The sequence below is a fragment of the Gastrolobium bilobum genome, unplaced genomic scaffold (genome assembly GCF_033153095.1).
Source record: "Gastrolobium bilobum isolate Gb01-03AN ecotype WA unplaced genomic scaffold, APGP_CSIRO_Gbil_v1 utg4528, whole genome shotgun sequence".
NCBI classification, from domain to species: Eukaryota; Viridiplantae; Streptophyta; class Magnoliopsida; order Fabales; family Fabaceae; genus Gastrolobium; species Gastrolobium bilobum.
Window position 1 is genome coordinate 38055 of NW_026899568.1, and position 20703 is coordinate 58757.

A 20703-nucleotide genomic window follows, 5' to 3' on the forward strand; every position below is an offset into this window, starting at 1 on the left:
CTTCTCTTGCATGGAGAGCTTGAGCATGAGCTGTCTCATCAAGCTGCCTACTGTCAGTGTACAAGGCAGCAGTGCGGGATGGGGAATGACTCAGTAGTGAGTCTCTATGGCTTGCCATGAGTACCCTCTAAAAGAAGGTTCTAGGCTGTGGACTTTGAGAGGTTAGACCCATCTGATGGGCCTAATGTATTTCCTCACCATTCACCAATAGTATCATTTCAAGCAAGACGCGTGGTTATCGGGCTTGACCAAATCGAAAAGTGTCTCTGTAAAGAGCCAGCCACAAAGTCTAAAGTCATTATTTGCACGCGTTTTCTGTGTCGGTCACTTTATCGGTTTCACAATTCACATTACAGAGTTGGCCTAATAAATAAAGGCATCAAGTGTACGGATTGTGACAAAGCACTCTGCTTGAATTTAACTTGGGAATAGTTCGGAAGATATTACCATCATATTGAGGCCATCTTCGGAGATTTGATTGTGTTGTGATGAGAAGGAGACTTGATCGTATGTTAGGAGTCACAATTATCACACAGGCACAAAAGGAAATATTTCGTGGATCTATATGTGAAACTAAGAATTATGATGATCCATTGCATTTCTAATTTTAAAATTAATGAAATAGATAAAGTTAAGTATATTTTTTTTTCTAATTTTAATAATGATGTACTGAATCTTTAATTTTATTAAAATATCTTAAATACTCGTGTTATACGGAAAACTCGTGACATCAATGCTAAAAATAGAAAGAAAAAAAAAATACCATTTATAATTACTGAAATTTGAGTTCTATGTTTTAATATTTTCAATAAAGGAGTAGCTACTTTTATTGTATTAATGAAAGTGGATCGAAGCCCCACATCGTAAGATTCCACTTTGAATTTTTAAGTAAAAGGTAGGACCACGTGCCTACACTGTTATGTTTTCCCTCCTTGGATTCCACTTGTAGGGTTCTAGTGCACAAAAAATAATATAAAAATGTAGTAGCTTTATTGAGTTCTGGAAATTTCTTGGCACTACCCTGTGTTCCAAAACTTATCATGAACTCCAATTCCTACCAAATGAAAAGGAAGCCTTTCTTCTTTCTCCTGCTGGAATTTCAATACTTGTGATGCACAGAGGTAAGATTTTCATTATTTTTGTTGGTTTGGATTTGGATTTTGGATTATTGTTTTTAGGATTTTAGGCTGGGAAGATACTTCTCCATTATGTTGTCTTTGGTTATTTTCCTATCAGCATGTTTCTTAAGGCATGAACGTTTGTACAAAAGAAAATTTTGTAAGAACCTCAATTCAATTTAAACGAGCTAGGGAACTGTTGTTTTCTATAACACTAAGAAATTCAGTTTTGCACTTCCTAACTATTTTTGCAAATGAAAAAAATAAGAAAAAGAGAGTAACATTGGGAAGTCAATTAAAAAAGAAATAAAAAGATTATAATTTATAAAGAGTTCTTGGAAATAAAAAATTTTCATCTTGATTTTAAAGAATTAAATATGTAGAATGTATTTATCATTCTAAAAAACTAACGTACCTAATGCATAATAACTAATAAGGTAATTATTGTATTAATAGAAATTAATGTGTTCACCGTGAATTTTCACAAATATAAATTTGGAAATTTACTCAAAAATAAACCAAAATCTTGACATTAAGAAATCAGTCCTGTAAAAATTGACTTCTTTACAACTGTGACATAAATATCAGTTGAAAAGAGCATTATTATTAAAATAAAAAAAGCCCCCATTGCTTTCATCTTTTTTCTTTTTATCCTTAGTAAAACATTGTGTATTTTTTTTATACCGAGTTTAATTATCTCTTTTGAGACGAGTCGCCTTCAGTATTAGTCTCGAGTCGGAACTTAGTCACAGTTAAAACTCCTCACTCTTCACAAAGATATATTTGGTGAAAATGGAACTAGGGTCTCCCCTTATCTACTCATCATTATGTATTCTATTTCTTGCCACACTACAAAAACACAAGTGCATTATTATAAACTTGTGTTTTATTTCTCTACCTGTCTTTGCATTGCATCCCTTTAATAAAGTTATTTGTTGCACGTCCAGATCATTTTTAGAGAGCAAAATCAGAGTATATGTCTAGAAGTTTTGGGTGATGCAAGCCAAACAACATGTATTTGAAGTAAAATCACCAGTAACCAACTTTCCAACGATTTCAACTTGACCAAGATAGGAAGAGCTTTTTCTGATCTCCATTAACAGGAAAAACAGCCATCCCACAAGTAAGGAGATTGTGATTTCAAATAGATTATACACCCAAGGTATACCTCTTCCTCACATTTTATTTTATTTTTTGGTTTTATTTTGTTTTTGTTCTGTTCTTCTTGATTTATAATCCATAATTTGGTTGGTAAACTCAAACGGTATCATCTATCCAGCTCTGGTTAAATTTGAGTCACATCAGTTACAAATTTAGTTTCTGGGAGATGCATCAATCACAGATCCATTGACTTATAATTGAAGTCAAAACATAACTGGACTTGTTTGCTTGTTGGTGTTCAGATGGCTTCTTCCTCATCTATTGGTGCTCCTCAAGCAAAGCATGATGTTTTTCTCAGCTTTAGAGGGGAAGATACTCGTTGCACTTTTACAAGCCATCTCTATGCTGCCTTGCGTAGATGTAAAATCGCTACTTTCATTGACGATGAGGAAATTAAGAGAGGGGATAAAATATCACCAACACTTCTTTCAGCAATTGAGAGCTCAAAGATTTCCATAACAATTTTCTCAGAGAATTATGCTTCTTCTACATGGTGTTTGGATGAACTCGAGAGAATCATTGAATGCAAGGAGAAAAAACAACTTGTTGTAATACCTGTTTTTTATCACATCGATCCATCACATGTAAGACACCAGAGGGGAACTTATGAAGTTGCATTTACAAAACATGAGGAACATTTTAGGGACAATCCAATCAAGGTACAGAATTGGAGAACTGCTCTGCATGAAGCAGCCAACTCAGCAGGATGGGATTCCTCAAATATTAGGTGAATAATACACGCACACACACTAAGGCTAATGAAGTTTTCATTTTTGATATTTAATTGAAATTTTCAAGAAGTCCATATAGTCTTGAATTTGTGCAGCTGGTATTATGATATAAGTTAGTTAAGGCATAGGAGGAGGGTAAGAAGAATTTGGTTAAGGGTAGTAGGGCAGTGGTACTGAGCATGAGTGTCTCAGTCACTGCATCAGGAATAATGTGAGTCTCTTCCTCAATCGAGTAGCCAAGAGAGGGAGAAGTCTTAATTAGAGTCAGTAGTTCTTAATTCAGTGTAATTGTGGATCTGATTCTTGCTTGATATTGAACTTGTCTTAATAGCATTATTCCATTCAAATACATTGTCTCTGTTGTGATCTTTTTACTGGAAAATTGTCTGCTGTGTTTCATTTACTTTCTTGGAGAATTCTGGTGCCAACATTTTGGTATCAAAGCTCTTACGGTCTTTGGGAGAGCTGCATGGTCAGAACAAGAATGGATAATCGAGTAGAAGAGGTGGAGAGAAGGACGGACAGAGTGGAAGAACACCTGGGAGAAGTCCGGTTAGAGGTGCGTCAGATGAGGGAGGCATTGACCGATTTTCTAAATCGAATGGAGACTGGAGGAAGGGGACTGGGGCGTGGAAATGGTGGAACAGAAACAGGGAGTCCTAATGGGGACCATGGAAGAGGACTGGCTGGGAGAGATGAAGGGAGGATGCGTCGTGTTGAGGTCCTTTACTTTTCTGGAGAAGATCCTTACGGGTGGATATTTCGTGCGGAGCGGTATTTTCGTGTGAACCGAATCCCACCAGAGGAGCAGGTGGAAACCGCTTCAATTTGCTTGGAGAAGGAGGCTCTTAGTTGGTTTCAGTGGTGGGAACCAAGGAATCCGTTGACGGACTAGTCGGTGTTTCGGATGGCGGTGTTGCAACGATTTCACGTTTCATTGTCAGGGAATCCATATGAAGCATTAATGGAATTGCGGCAAGCTGGCACGGTGGCGGAATTTCGCAAACAATTTGAAGTGTTGTCCGCTCCGTTGAGACAAGCAGATGAAGAGATGATGCAGGCCGCGTTCTTGACCGAATTGCAACCAGAGATTAGAGCGGAGATACGATTGCACTCGCCGGAGGATTTGGAAGGGATGATGGTTATGGCTCAATGCGTGGAGACAGGGATGCAGTGGTAGGGAGACATTATCCTGGTTTGGGCCGTGGGGGGCAAAGGCCCAATCATCAAAACAATGCATGGGGGAAGCCTGCGTTGTTCAACAGAGGTGGTACGGGTGGGTCCAGGGGAGTAAGTCATGGGCCAGCTGCATCAGCCCAACACACCCAATCCACGAGTTCCCTCTCACAAGCGTCCGTAGCCAGCAATACCCAAACGAACCCTAATCGATTTAGGGGTGGGACACCTGAGACAGGGGGTTCATCTCAAACAGGAACCGAGGGTCGAAGTGGGAACCGTTACCGTCGTTTGTCGCCGGAGGAGGTCGCGGATCATCGGCGACGTAATCTTTGTTTTCGCTGTGATGGGCCCTTTGGTCCAGGGCATGTTTGTCCAAACCCTAATCTATGGGTCATGGTGCTTCATGAGAACGAGGAAGAACCACCTGACGCTGACGTAGTGGTGGCCGAGGGGGAAGGTGAGTTGGAAGAAATCCTCCAATTAAATGTCCAAAGTGTAGTGGGACTCACCTCAAATCGCTCACTGAAATTGTAGGGGACGGTGAATGACCAAGCGGTGGTGGTGCTCATTGACACAGGTGCTTCCAATAATTTCATTGGAGACAGCACGTTGGACTGATTGGGACTTCCGTTCGACAGTTCCAAGTCTTTACGCGTGGAAGTAGGTGATGGAACCCACGTCCAGGGTAAAGGAATGTGCAGGGAAGTGAAATTGTTGTTACCTGGGCTGTCGTTAACACAAGACTTCTACGTATTCCATCTCAACGACGTGGATGTGGTACTGGGGTACTCTTGGTTGGAGGAATTGGGGAATATACCAGCTAACTTCCGGGAAAGGATCCTTTGGATTCCATGGCAAGGGAAGGTGGTGACGTTGCAAGGGGATCCGAATTTGGCACGCAGCAAGCTATCTTATAAGGGTATGACCCGTTCATGGATAAAGAAGGAAGAGGGTTACTATGTGGAGTTGGGATATTGTGCTATGGAGGTCCACAGTGATCAAGAAATGACTCCATTGATGACAGATCTGCTCCAACAATATAAGGATGTTTTTCAACCTCCAATGGGATTGCCACCATCTCGAGACTGTGATCATAAAATCTTGCTGAAACCGGATGCTACCATTCCAAACATTCGCCCATATCGATATCCTCACTACCAGAAGGAGGAGATAAAGAATTTTGTGAAGGATATGATGGCAGTAGGAATGATCAGACCCAGTTGCAGCCCATACTCCAGTCCGCTGATCCTCGTCAAGAAGAAAGATGGCAGCTGGCGTTTCTGCATCGATTACAGGGCTTTGAACAAGGTAACCATCCCTGATAAGTTTCTGCTTCCCGTAATTGATGAACTTCTGGACGAGTTAAATGGAGCTGGGAGTTTTCAAAATTAGACTTGAAGTCAGGCTACAATTAGATTCGAATGATAGAGGTGGACATTGAAAAAACAACATTTCGTACTCATGAGGGACATTACGAATATCTCGTGATGCCCTTTGGTTCGTAACCTCTACCTTCCAATCCTTGATGAACACGGTTTTCAAACCGTAATTCGTCTTGGTTTTCTTCGACGATATGTCACAGTGAAGAACAACATAGGGAACATTTGCAAAAGGTGCTGGAGATTCTGCGACAGAATCAATTTTCATCGAATGAAAAAAAGTGCACTTTTGCTCGGAAGGAATTGGAGTACTTGGGACACTTGACATCTCTCAAGAAGGCGTGAAGGCTGACCCACAGAAGCTAGAAGCTATCAATCAGTGGCCAGTTCCCAAAAATTTAAAAGGACTCGAGGGTTTTTTGGGATTAACTGGATACTACTGCCGCTTTGTCAAACAGTATGGACAGCTTGCTAAGCCCCTCACACAATTATTAAAAAAAGACAGCTTTGTGTGGGGAGAGGAGGCACAACTTTCCTTCAAGGTTCTAAAAAAGGAGATGATGCTATTACCTATCCTGGCTTTACCTGATTTCAACACCCTATTTGTGGTAGAGACGGATGCTTCGGGAGTGGGCATGGGGGCCGTGTTGATGCAAGAAAGTCGTCCCATTGCTTTCCTGAGTAAGGCTTTTTCTGAGCGAGATAGGCTACTGTCAGTCTATGGGAGAGAGTTGAAGGCCATTGTGTTCGCTGTTCAAAAATGGCGTCATTACTTATTAGGACGCCATTTTCTCATTAGAACAGATCAGAGAAGTCTGAAATACTTGACTGAGCAGAGGCTTATGGTAGAAGGACAACAAAAGTGGGTTGCAAAGCTCATGGGTTTTGATTTCGAGATTCAATACAAACCCAGATCAGAAAACGCAGCGGCTGATGCATTGTCACGCGTCATGGATTGTAGGCAGCTCTCGTTAATTACCAGTCCCAACTTGCAAATGTTGTCCGAGGAAATCATGTTGGATCCTTCTACGAAGACAATATTTACAGACGTGTTGCTGGATGCTCAATGAAAGTGCAGGCGGACAAAGGAAGACAAGAGGAGGAGTTTACAATTGGAGATAAGGTCTTTTTGAAGATTCAGCCATATAAGTTGAGATCACTGGCTAACCGTGTCAACCAAAAACTCAGTCCAAGATACTATGGCCCATTTAATATACTGGAACGGGTGGGGCCAGTTGCCTACAAGTTAGAGCTTCCTTCATATTCAAAGGTACACCTTGTTTTTCATGTGTCACAATTAAAAAGAGCTGTTCATCCATCACTGACTACTTTGGATCTGCCACGTTGCTTGTTGGATTCTTTGGAGCTGCAAGTGCAGCCAGCGGAAGTTCTCCATACTCGTCAGACATTGGATGGTCAATGGGAGGTTTTGGTCCGTTGGGAAGAACTGCCGGATTGTGACTGTACATGGGAGGGTTTGGCAGATTTTCAATCTCAATTTCCTTCCTTTCACCTTGAGGACAAGGTGAATTTTGAAGGGGGGTGTTGATGGACTTGTTAGATTGGATGGGCCTATGGTGGAGGGAACTAAGGTGGTTGGTCCTGTTGTTAATGGGCCTGGACCGAATGCTGAGGGAATGGCGGGGTTGGAAGCTCCTCACAGGTTCTTTGATAAAGTTCCAAAGCGCAAGTCAGTTCGAAAAGCCCAAAGAAGGAAAGCACTAGACAATTTGAAGTTAGTTAGGATGATAGACACGTGGAAGGCTGCACATGGGGAGGGCAACGTGGAGTGAGGGAAGAGAGGATCAAGATATAAGTTAGTTAAGGCATAGGAGGAGGGTAAGAAGAATTTGGTTAAGGGTAGTAGGGCAGTGGTACTGAGCATGAGTGTCTCAGTCACTGCATCAGGAATAATGTGAGTCTCTTCCTCAATCGGGTAGCCAAGAGAGGGAGAAGTTTTAATTAGAGTCGGTAGTTCTTAATTCAGTGTAATTGTGGATCTGATTCTTGCTTGATATTGAACTTGTCTTAATAGCATTATTCCATTCAAATACATTGTCTCTGTTGTGATCCTTTTACTGGAAAATTGTCTGCTGTGTTTCATTTACTTTCTTGGAGAATTCTGGTGCCAACATCAACTGTCTATTAATTTGGCAATTTTCTCTTTTTCATCTAGGTTGGAGGCTGAACTGGTTGAAAAAATTGTTGAAGATATATTACAAAAGTTGAATCGCATGAGCCCACATGTTCCAAAGGGGCTTGTTGGAGTTACTGCACACATTGGACATGTGGAATCATTGTTATGCACAGGGTCCTCTGGCTTACGTATTATTGGAATTTGGGGCATGGGGGGTATAGGTAAGACAACCATTGCAGATGCTCTATGTGCAAAACTCTCTTCTCAATATGAGGGATGCTACTTTGTCAATGTGAGAGAAGAACGGAAAAATCATAGAGAAAATGATTTTCGGAGTAAACTTCTGACTGGAATATTAGGGGACCCAAATTTGTATATTAGCACTCCTACTATGAGTTCCACTTTTGTTAAAGAAAGGCTCCAACGTAAAAATGTCCTCATCGTTCTTGATGATGTCAGTGATTCAAAACAAATAGAATATCTTGTTGGAGAGAAAGATTGGTTAGGACCTGGTAGTAGAATCATAGTGACCACTAGAAGTAAAGATGTGTTTAACAGGGGAGTTGATGGAGTATACCAAATGATGGAGTTGAATTCTGATGAAGCGTTAAAGCTTTTTTGCTTGAATGCCTTTCAACAAGACCATCCAACGAGGGAATATAGACACTTGTCAGAAAGGGCAGTAAATTATGCTAAGGGCATTCCATTAGCACTAAAAGTTTTGGGTTCATTACTTCATTCCAAACCACCAAGAGAATGGGAACGTGTGTTGGATAAACTCAAGAAAATTCCCCGAGCAGAAATTTATGGTGTGCTAGGATTGAGTTATGAAGGATTAGACCACGAAGAGCAGAATATATTTTTAGATATTGCATGTTGTTTCAAAGGAGAGACAAAATGCCGTATAACAAGTATATTAGATGGCTGTGGCTTTTCTACAGATGTTGGGATCAGATGCCTTCAAGATAAATCTCTTATAACTGTGTCTAAAGACAACAAGGTACAGATGCATGATTTGATACAAGAAATGGGTTGGCAAATCGTCCGTGAAGAATCTCTGAAAGAACCTGGAAAGCGAAGTCGATTGTGGGATCCTAAAGAAATTTTTGATGTCCTCAAGAATAACAGGGTAGGGATTAAATTGCCTTATTCACATTTCTAACTGTGGAACACCTTATTACAATAATCTGCCCATTATCATGTTATTACGTTCTGAATTTGTTTGTTACTTTTGTTTGCCAGGGTACTGAGTCCATTGAAAGCATAGTGTTGGACATGTCTCTAATCAAACATGTCACCTTAAACCCTCAAACTTTTCACAGAATGCACAAGCAAAGGATTTTAAAGTTTTATATGCCCTCATTCGATGAGAGAAGCAAAGTGCATATTTCCAGAGGTCTTGAATGTATGCCTGATGAATTAACTTATCTCCGATGGGACTGTTTTCCATTGAAATCCTTGCCACCATCGTTTTGTGCAGAGAAGCTTGTTGAACTTGATCTAAAACATAGCCTCATTGAAAAACTTTGGGACGGAATGCAGGTATCTTATAGAAACTCTTTGACTTAATATATATAAATGATTAAAAGTCCGCAACTTGTCAAATAAGTTTAGCTTTCTTATTCCTCAGGATCTTTTGAATTTGAAGTCATTATATCTAAGTGATTGCAAGCATCTGATTGAGCTCCCAGATTTCTCTATGGCTTTAAAACTTGAAGAAGTACATCTTGATGGTTGTACAAGTTTGATGAAAGTTCCTTCATCCATTTTGTCACTTGATAGTCTGTTTGCACTAAATCTGAGAGGCTGTAAACAACTTTGCTACATTCAAAGTGAGAAGCAATCTAGATCTCTTCAATGGCTTACTCTCAGTGGGTGCTCGAGACTTGAAAAATTTTCAGTCTCTTCAGAGAAATTGAAATACATGGTCTTAGATGCAACAGCAATTGAAAAATTGCCTCCAATATTTGACACCTCATTGTCAATCACAAAACTCTTTCTGGATAATTGTTCAAATTTATCAGAACTCCCTGACAACCTTGGCCTGTTATCAACGTTAAATAAACTTTCGTTAAGAGGAAGCAATATTGAGAACTTACCTGATACCATAAAAAATCTTTCTCAGTTGAGAGATCTCAATGTAAGCAATTGCAGGAGGCTTCGTTCCTTGCCAGAGCTTCCATTCTTTTTACAGGACTTGAATGCAAGTAATTGTGTTTCCCTAGAAACAGTATCAAATTTAGGGATCACGCTTTTGCAAGAGTCTTTTGGCAGGATAAAGAAGACATCATTGATCAGACAGATTCAAGAAGAAGAAAAAATGTCTATTCGTCATCGTAACTATTTGTGGAGGTTCGAGTTTTATAATTGCATAAAGTTGGATCAGATTGCAAGCAACAATGTTATGGAAGAGGCACTAATTAGAATTCAGCTCGCAGCCTACCTGTCATCAAGGATTGAAGTAATATGTGATTCTTATTTTCAAACTGATGAAGTTTTTAAAATGGATGACCCTGAAGATTTTATATATGTTTCCCGTCCGGTTTACATTATTCTACCGGGAAGTGAAGTGCCAAATTGGTTCACACATAAAAGAACAGACTCCTCAACTTCAAAACTTTTTGTACAGTGTTATCCTTGTCACAGTTACATGGGCTTTGCTTTCTGCCTTGTTCTAGGACCAATGCACTCAAACAGGGAGAAAAATCATCATAATGGTTTTGTGGCAGGGTGCAGATACTATTTTGAAGACACATATGTGGGAACTTGCATGATAAATTCTTCTTGCAATAATGCTGAATCGGATCAGGTATGGCTCTGGTATGAAAAATTAAAAGTTGTAGAGGGAAAAAGCTATGAATATCATAGTACTTTCTCTAAGAATGTCTCCTTTGAATTTTTTGTTCGACCTCAAAGTTCAGGACTTGTCGTGAAACAGTGTGGAATTCGACCATTGTATCATGCACATGTCATCATGCAAAGCTCAAATGAACAAGAAGGTGGCAGAGAAGATAAGAGATCTTACAGTCAGTCTGAAGCCTACGAAATTCGAAGGAAGTATGTGCTTTTGCGGTCGTATGTTCTTCCTCCATCACAATCAAAGAGACAAAGAATTCATGGGTATCATAATGGACATCTTGGGATACCCTTTTCATCAGTTTATTCTGCCAAGTATGTTTCTGAACTTGCAATGCAACATCACCGTTCTGGTAGTTTAGATGAAGTACTTGTTCATTTTGGCCTTGTTAGTTTCTACCACCAACGTGATGTGTCTATGCAACTTGCTCTGCGGTGTTTAGCACAACTGCTGCTGGATGACTATTGTTATTTAGGCAAACTCCTAGACAATATCAACATCTTATCATCGTTGAGAAGATTGTCAATACATGGTGGCAATTTTGAGAGCTTGCCTGCAAGCATCAAGCTTCTTTCAAGGCTGGAACGTCTTTCAATAAATGAGTGCAAGAGGCTTAGGTCTCTACCAAAGCTTCCATTATCACTTCAATGTTTAGTTGCCGATAATTGCACATCTCTGGAGACAGTTGAGTTAGCTCAGGAAAACAAGCTGGTATTTTTTGGAAAGTCACACGATCCAATGGTATTTTCTCCAATTTCTATATATGAAAAAGTATGGAGAATTGAAGTTATTGACCCAGAAAGAAGAGTTACGAAGTGGCACATGTTAATGTCACCAAATGATCCCATATCTGTTGAATTCAGTATTGCTTCACATATCGAGCTGTTGAATGTCACGTGTGTATCCGGCACAATAAAAATTACCACCAAGTGATAAATAGTTAAGGAAATCAGAAAAAATAATGTGACGGTTTCATTTGAATTCAGACTATCCAAATCCAATTGCTTGACCAAGGAACGAAGGGCATCAAGAAACAACCTTCCTCTTACTGCTTGATAGGTACCAAACAATTCTCCCTCTATCTCTCCAAAATTTTATATCCCTTAATTATGATGCTTCCTATTACATGAGAATTTAGTCCTTCAACTACAATAATTTGTTTCCAATATGACATAATAATAGCTATCTACATTAGAATCTTTTCACATTCATATAGAACCATATCCTTAATTTGTTGCCAATATTGATTGCTACCCGCAGGTAAATTGGTTATCTTGTGAACAATTTCGGCTTCAAGACAGGGAGACTGAAAATGCTACTCCTTTGCATGCTGGGCGATTATTGCACCAATTCAGTGTTGATTGATATACCTTGACTGAATCACGAACGTTTCACCAATTCGGTGCTTCCAGCTTTATAGGGCTGTGCATCCTATTTACCTTTCACATGCATCAAATATTAAGATTTGTCATGCCAGCTGAAGCCTGAAACTTTGACATGTAATGGAAGATCTATGCAGTCAGGCAAGATTTTCAGCCAAGTCAGAGCTGCCATTCATTTATTTCTAATTTACTAGTTATCCTAACCCTGAATTTTATGGATTGTTTAAATCAAATATATGTCATTATAAATTTTTTAATTAAATAGATAAATGTTTAGTATTAGTTTGAGTCAATTTATTTTGTTTTGAAAAAAGTCTTATAGTCAAAATATTTAGTTACAAAATATTTTTAGTGTAAAATGAATCAATTTAAACATACTTAAAATCTTATAAAATATAACAGAGATTCATATTTAAAATTTTAATAATTATTGACTCGGTTTTATGTTATTTATTTTTAACAATATTTAAATGTACTTTTTAACTTTATATACAGGATATAAAATGAAAAATTGTATTTAATATATTTCAGGGGGAAATTTCTTAATCACCTCTTGGAATGCTACAAAGATTTTAATGAACCCAAGTATACTTGAAGCAATCAGTTTCAAAGGTATAATTTAATTAAATTGTGTCACACATTAATGCTTGTTGTTGTAAGGATTCAATTATTTCCAAGATAGATTGAATGAACTGTTATTGGTGTATAGGCCAATTCCAAAGAAGTTGGGTGTTTCGGAGAGCCCACTACACAAGCCTTAGGTGGATATAGAAACTCTTACATGGTGATTTTGCTTACACTTCTCTACGAGAAAACCGATTATTGAAATTAGAGAAGCCAAAATGGTTAATCAAATTTATTATCATCACAAACTATTTTAGATTCTTTAAAACTTACTATGTTTTATTAACACTTATTAGCACTTATGATTGAAAACAGAGGTGTCAATCACAATTTTCTGTATTGTTCTCATTCAAAATAAAGGTTACAATATATATACAGCAGATTAATTAGCTGTGGGGAATAAAATGTATAAAGGACTAATCCGGTGCATAAGGTTTCTCAACTCATAAAGATAAGGGGTGAGGGTTAATTGTTTGCAATTTTACCGTTGCATTTTTATAGGTCATAAGGTGCAACCTTATTGCCCTCTTCGGAAAAAAAAAAACATAATAACACCTGAACTTTAGCTTGTAAATAGAAAACTATCAAAAATAAAAAATAAAATAAATTTACAAATAATAATCCCATAATATTGACCTCCTAATAAAACACATTCCCAACAGTTCGAACCCTCAAACTGTCAAGCTAGGGCCAACTATTTTGGATGCACCCAATGGACCACGCAACATCTAGAAGCAACACACTAAGATAAGTGATCAATCCAAGTGATAAGAGATACAAGCCACTATCCTATCTCCCAAAAGTTTAACTCCAAATCAAACTCTCTTGCCTACAAGTAACCTCATCTACAAATAAGGAATTAAGTTTCTCAGGTACACACCTTTTAAATCCTACTCTCTTAACTGTTATTGTGAACACTACCCCCCCCCCCCCCCCCCCCCATCTCCTTTGATCTTGAGCCTCATCAGTGCACAATGATTTGCTACCCTTTGCAGCATTCTATAGACTCCCTTGAGCGTACAAATCTCATATTGATTACGATATATAGTCAAACATTTACGATCATCTCGGATCGACCAATTTGGAATTTATATATTATTAAATCCTACTCTCAGGTACACACCTTTTAAACCCTATTCTCTTAAATGTTACTGTGAACACACCCCGCCTTTTTTGACCTTGAGCCTCGTCAGTGAACAATGATCTACCACCCTTTGCGGCATTCTATAGACTACTCCCTTGAGCGTATAAATCTCATATTGATTACGACTATACAGTCAAACATTTATGATCATCTCGAATCGACCAATTTGGAATTTATATACTATTGTTAATTTTAAAGTTAAGGTTGGTGATTAAGAGAATCTGTATAACATTTTTCATAAACGATAAACTTATCAAGCAAACACAATTTAGATTTTTGTGATAGCTTAATCTCAGTGTGTGCTCAAGACTTTTATGTCTAGATAGTTGTTGAAATTTATTATATTTTCCTGACAACCTTAGCTTTTTTTCATTCTCTATCAGTTCATTGATTACCTAACTAATTTTGTTCAAGACAAAGGGTAACCAATATCTACCTTCCAAATTTTTACCATTGCATATCTAAGACTTCAACATGGAACAATTACCTATTAATTTCCATTTTTCAGTATTAGATAAACTGTCTTTAAGAGGATGCAATATTGAGATTTGAGAAGTTGCGTTACAGGGTTTAAATATTTGTTTATTGAGAGCTCTCAATATTATAAGCAATTACAAAAGGTTTCAGTCTTTATTAGAGATTTCGCTCTTGCTCCTAGACTTGAATGCAAGTGATTGTGAGCCTGTTTCATTTCTATTTTGAAAAATGATTTTTTAGTTTTGAATACAAAAAAATAAGCTTCGTAAGATATGTTTTGTAAATAGTTTTGAAAATAGTATCTGATTTTTCCTTTTTAAAATAGAAATTATAGAACAACACTTGTGCGTGGAGGGTCTGTTTGAATGTGATTTTATTTTTTTGTATTTCAAAACTGTTTTGAATACAAATTTTAAAAACTGATTTTGAACGTAATAAAATAATAAAACTTGTTTGTATATAGTTGGATTTAAAATTATAAAGAAGTTGGATTTATTTACAAAAATATCATTAATGAATTCTTATAATTACAAGATTATCACCATAAAACAATTTAAAATTAAAACTAATTAATTTTGTTTACAAGAATTTCGTTAATAAATCCTCATATTTAAGAAATTTATGTCGCAAAAATATGAAAAATTAAAAAATAACTTTTGAGGACATCTCTAGATTATTCTCCAATTTCAGTTTTAAAAAATAAAAAATAATTATTGTTTTGAGAGTCATTTTTACAAAACAACCCTTTTCAAATAATTTTTTTACTTTCTTTCTTTTTTAAATTAAAAACTATTAAAAAACATGGGCACGTTTGATTTCTATTTCAAAAAATAGTTTTTTAGTGTTTAGAACAAAAAAGTAAAAAAAAAAATTATAAAAATATTTTTTTATAAAAATAACTCCCAAAACTATAATTATTTTTTAGTTTTTAAAACTAAAAATAGAGTGTTAGAGAATAACCTAGGGATGTTCTCAAAAATTATTTTTTGGTTTTATTTTTTTTGCGGTGACAATTTTTTAATTATGAGGAATAATGAATGACACTTTCATAAATGAATCTATTTTTTTAATTTTAAATTACTTTATGGTAACAATCTTATAATTATTATTAAAGTTCATTATTGGCATTTTTTAAATAAATACTTTGTTATAACTTTAAAGAAAATAATTTTCTTATGTTGTAGGAAAATAGTTACCTCATGTTGTAGAAATAAAATTATAAGTGGGACCCACAGGTAAGAGGAGTGAGAGAGAGAGAAAAAAGAGTGATGGAACCTAACCATTTTGTGTGTGTGTAGGAAAGTTGTTTATTTCATGTAAAATGAGATAAACATAACCCAACTTTAAATTCAACTATATTTAAACAAGTTTTATTGCTCTTCTACTTTTGAAATCAATTTTTAAAATTTATATTCGAAATAATTTTTAAAAAAATCATATTCAAATAGTTCCTACTTCTTTTGTTTTTAATTTTTTTTTCTAAAATTTGTTTTTTTCCAAAAAAAAATGTAATACTCAATAAATAAATAATGTCTTCTTATTAATGATAATTTGCAAATACTGAAATATTCTAATGTCTCATGTGTTTAACTTTGAGATCTTTGCTTTCCTATCACTATGCAGAGATTGAAGCACATTTTTTTTGCTAAGAATGATACAAAAGCATATGGCGAGGATGGTTATACAACATCCTTCTTTCAATACAGTTGGAATTAGGGATGTCAAAACAGTTGGAATCACATCCATGTATATTATAAAGGCACTCGCATATAACAGCTCAATAGCATTTCACAAATCAATATATCATGAAAACAACATCATGCATATAACCATACCTCCATGGGACATGGTGGAACCAACAATGGCTAAACCGAGGACACGAAAGCTTACCTTGCAAGCTAACAATCCAAGCCAAGAGTCCAACCAATCTCAAAGCTCAAACACAGCAGAATCACAATCTGTTTTGGACCAACAATCATATCAAAATCATACTCAACAAGTATAAGACACGAGGACAACGTCTTTCCTTTACATTTCATGTCTTAAGGCTTCTCACAAAGCCACAAGCCCTTAATCACTTAGATTCTGACTTAACTAATCAATACAGAAGCTCAACTTAACCAGTCTAGGGTCTAGAAACCCCAAACATCATTCTGTATGAACAGTGCAGCTACTGTTCTTCGAAAACCCAGAATATCCGGATATTTGTCGGGGGCATATCCGGATATCAATATCCGGATATCTATCTTCCAATATCCGGATATCAATATCCGGATATTTATATCCGGATATTTCGCGACAGAATGCAGTTCTGCATTTTGCGAGATATCCTTCCAAAGGTTGGGTTTTTAACTCATTCCAACGTCCAAGCATGCATTTTTAACCTCTTTTAAGTTCATATAACAGTTGGTTACTTGTTTAACTCATTAAACATGCCAAGACACCTCTTTTAACCATTAAAACTCATGATCAAAGGTTGAACAACTTAACCAAGGCTCAAAACAGAGAAGGGAGTGCTCTTGGAGCTCACCAAACAGCTCCAAATACTCAGACTAAGATAGTGCACGAAAATGCACTACAAGGTGGGTCCTTTCTTCACAAAGATGACCACTTGGAGCTCCCACAACCAAGACAAGGCTCCAACCACTCAAGCAAGGAACTCAGCCCCAAAACTCTTCCCCAAACAGTACCCTCAACTTAGCAAAATTGAACCTCACCCTCACAAGACATCCACTCAAGTGTTTACAAGGTGAAAGAGGAGGAAAAACAAGTAAAAGGTGACAACTTGGTCACAAAATGGTGAAGAGGAGCAAAGGAGTAGAGCACAAACTGACCAGCCACCAAAACTCACGTAGGATAGTTTTATGGCCTAGGGTTTAGTGCCTCAAATAAGTATGGGTAATACTTCTCTTATGTTGTATAAGAGAAGTACTATCTCATGTTCAAACAAAAAGTAGGAGATAGAAAAAAGTTAAAGGTGAGAGAGAAAAAATCTTGTGGGACCCATTTGAGAAATGTGAGTGTAGGAGATAATATTTTGTTTATGTAACATGAGAAAAGTAATTCCCAATAAGTATATATATAGTGGTTTAAGTCATAAACACACAGTATTATCATAATTAACTACACTCAGCATTTTAATCCCAAACTCAGGATTCTAAACCTACTCAATTTTACAAGATTTATCATATTTTTATATTATTTTTCGCAGCACCTTTCCGGTACGCGCTTTTCCATAGCCAGTATCAGTTCTGGCACCAGTTCTCATTATTTTGACTTGAAATTTATTTTACAAGTCCTATGTATTATTCTAGTGACATATACACACTTTTTATAATTTTTCGGGATACTTCACCGGTACGCATTTATACCGAGTAGCAGAACCGGTATCTGCACTTTTCGTCCGAAAAGTGACTTTCAGCATAATTACTCACTTACTATAATTATCTAAGCCTCATAATAATTAATGGGGTCATTATAGAATTATTTTCTAATTTTTCATAATTAATTAATTAACTTCCTTAATTAACGATGATGTTTCTTACAACATCATCTAAATTTATGGCTGACTCTAGTTTACTATCAGTCTGACGCGCGTGTTTCAATGTCAATACGAAAATCTATAAGCATTGGAGGTTCCTCCATAATAATATCCATGGTTAATATCTGTACAAATAAACAAACAAATTTTGAAAATTAAACTCAGCTTTGAATATATAAAGCCAAATTAATTTGTAAAATGACCACATAAATTTTAGTATAATGTCATACGAATTTGAATAAATTTAACTTAGCTTTGATTTGAATCCAATACTGAATTGATTAATTTTCTTCAAATTTCTAAGATTATACTTTTTTTAGCATTAAAATTGGTATGATGTTGATATAAAGAACTCATGCAAAATATATAAAATTCAAAGTAAGCTGAACTTTATTGTCTATGTGAAAAAATATAAAAAAAGCAAGAGACATTATGGTTGGAGCAATTTTTAACAATGATAATTATGTTAAAAAGATGTCATGTAGAGACATTAAACATGATTTCTTCATTTGAATGGGGAAAAGAATGCTACCGTAATGTTATCGTTGAAAGAGAGATTATTTTGTTCTAATAACAAAGAATCAAAAGAATTTTCTATTTACTTTTATCATCCGATTAAAAATTTTAACTTTCAATGAATCAATTATATTTGAAAATAATATCGTTGCTCATACGTTTCACAAGTTTATGGTTATTCAACTCTATATCATTGCTAATGGAAGCTAGTGAACCACTAACCACTAACTATTCTACTATCTTTCTATGAAATTTATTCTAAGAGTCATTAGCTAAAATTAGGAAAATCAAACCCAATCTAAAATCTCTAAACCCAATGACAGACACAAAGATGAAAAAGAATATAAAAGGATAGGGGTCAAAAAAGTTACCGCCTTTGCAAAATATTTAAGGGTGGTGGCAAGGTATATGAAAAGGCTTTTTCAATTCACAAGCATACTTCCAACCTTCAGGAACCAAGCAAGATGGAACATTCGAACGCTACAAAGAATAGACCAAACAATGAAAAAGTGTTGGGGTTAAGGTTGTGTATCCTTCATAAAACCTGGGTAACTTTTGAAAAAGAGGATATGGGTTAGGGCAAGAGCAACATCAATCAAGTGAGAAGACAGAAGCACACATGATGGATAACAAAGTTTGTAAAAAAAAAAAACTAATGGATATGCTTAATTGTTGAAATTACATAGTGTTAGGAGATTAATTGCAACCATTAAAAGTACAAGGTGATTTTTTTGAAACATTACCTAAGTACAAGGGGTTAATGTGTAATTTAGCCCTAATATTTTGCTACGAGTGAAGAACTAGAGGGTTGGAAACACGTGTGTTTATCCTTCTTTGGAAGAGCCACCCTTCTTAAGTCGATCATTTTTGCAATTCATGCCATCCAGATGCAAACTAGCCTTATATCTACTTTCATTTGTGATGAGGTGAAACGATTGTAGCTATAAAGAACCAATTCGACCCAAAAGTTTAAGCTGTTGATTGATGCTACATTAATGATTTTATATATTTCTAACACGCCCCATCACAAAAGAACCCATTGAGCTTGAAAGGTGGGTGATGCATCAAGCCCAACCTAACTGTGCTAAGAAATTTCACAAAGAAAATGGGAGGAGTCAAGAATTGAACCCGAGACACCGAAGCTCTAACACTATATAAAGAACCAATTTAACCCAAAAGCTTAAGCTGCTAGGTGAGAGTCTCTTTAATGATTTATATTATACTTTAATATGCTCTCTTATATAAGAGCTCACTAGGCTTTAAGGGAGAACAATACACAGGCCTACCTACTTGTTCTAAAAAATTTCACAAGAGAAAGTGAGTGGTGGTAAGGATCGAATCCGTAACACCGAAACTCTAATACCATATAAAGAACAAATTCAACCCAAAAACTTAAGTTATTAGATGAGGGCCTCTTTAGTAATTTATATCATACTCTAGCGGGAAATTTCTTTGGGGGAGTCTGAACATCAATGAAAGGCAACCTTCTATCTTGGCATCAAGTTTGTAAAACCCATCACCTTGGGGGATTTGGGTAATTAATCTACGCACTCAAAACGAAGCATACCTTCACAAATAAGCATGGGGTTTAGTGTCCAAGTCAAATGATCTCTGGGTGCAAGTCTTCTTTGACGAGCATGGACATCATGCTGCTTTACACATAGCAATAACAATGAGATCGTATAATTATCCTCTTTGGAAAGCTCTTGGAAAATAATGGCCCTCCTTCCTCCAAAGACTGCATTGGGAAATTGTTGATGGCCACAATGTTAAGTTTTGGATGGACAATTGGATGAACTTAAATGAAATCTTCTCAATTCAGTGATACAAGTTCTACCTACGGAGGACATTGACCAAAGCATTCATGCATGTGCTTTAACCTCTATGGGTGAGTGGAACATTCAATATCTCTCCACTTACTTCAGTTTGGATGTTGTTGAGTGTATTTTAGCCAAGCCTCCTCCAACAACTGACATGGACAAAAACAAGCATGTATGGGCCAACAATCACATTTCCACTTTCCTAGTTAAAGTTATGTGAAATAAATTTTTTTTTTAAATCAAATAAGTTTTTTGTTCTTTTCCTTTGAAAACATATTTTCAAAACAAAATTACCAAACATTTTTTCTTTAAATTTTAAAATCTTTTAAAAAAATAATTCTTGTAAAACAAATTGCATGGATATTTAAGTCAAAATCTAACCTAACCTAGTCTATTTAACTCCCTATCATTGCAAAACAAATTGCATGGATATTTAAACTTTACCATGCTCGAGTTATTCAAAACTAATCTTACTCGCAAATTTAATGCATGCATATCTAACTCTTCCCAGCATAATTTTATTTCACATGAATGTTAATAATTTTAATTTTTCCTTTATTATAAGATATGACATAAAGGTGAATGTTGCAAACTTTTTTCACCCGTCATGCTTGAATCATCTCTCTTTCAAATTTTC

The 20703-nt window shown here is 36.3% G+C and overlaps 1 protein-coding gene across 1 annotated transcript; it reads left to right on the forward strand.

Moving 5' to 3' along the window:
• Positions 1–1021: 1021 nt before the first annotated feature.
• Positions 1022–12167, forward strand: LOC133291589 (disease resistance-like protein DSC1). Its single transcript, XM_061489865.1, has 7 exons — positions 1022–1121; positions 2066–2280; positions 2522–3006; positions 7745–8834; positions 8948–9247; positions 9336–11621; positions 11823–12167. The coding sequence occupies exons 3-6, from the start codon at positions 2522–2524 to the stop codon at positions 11493–11495; spliced, it is 4035 nt and encodes a 1344-aa protein (XP_061345849.1). The 5' UTR covers positions 1022–1121; positions 2066–2280; the 3' UTR covers positions 11496–11621; positions 11823–12167.
• The last annotated feature ends 8536 nt before the right edge of the window (positions 12168–20703 follow it).

Bases quoted from the DNA above. Each gene is read 5' to 3' on its own strand.
- LOC133291589 (XM_061489865.1), top strand. From the start codon at position 2,522: ATGGCTTCTTCCTCATCTATTGGTGCTCCTCAAGCAAAGCATGATGTT. The intron at 3,007-7,744 runs GTGAATAATACA...TTTTTCATCTAG, and splicing joins TGGGATTCCTCAAATATTAG to GTTGGAGGCTGAACTGGTTG. The intron at 8,835-8,947 runs GTAGGGATTAAA...TTTGTTTGCCAG, and splicing joins ATGTCCTCAAGAATAACAGG to GGTACTGAGTCCATTGAAAG.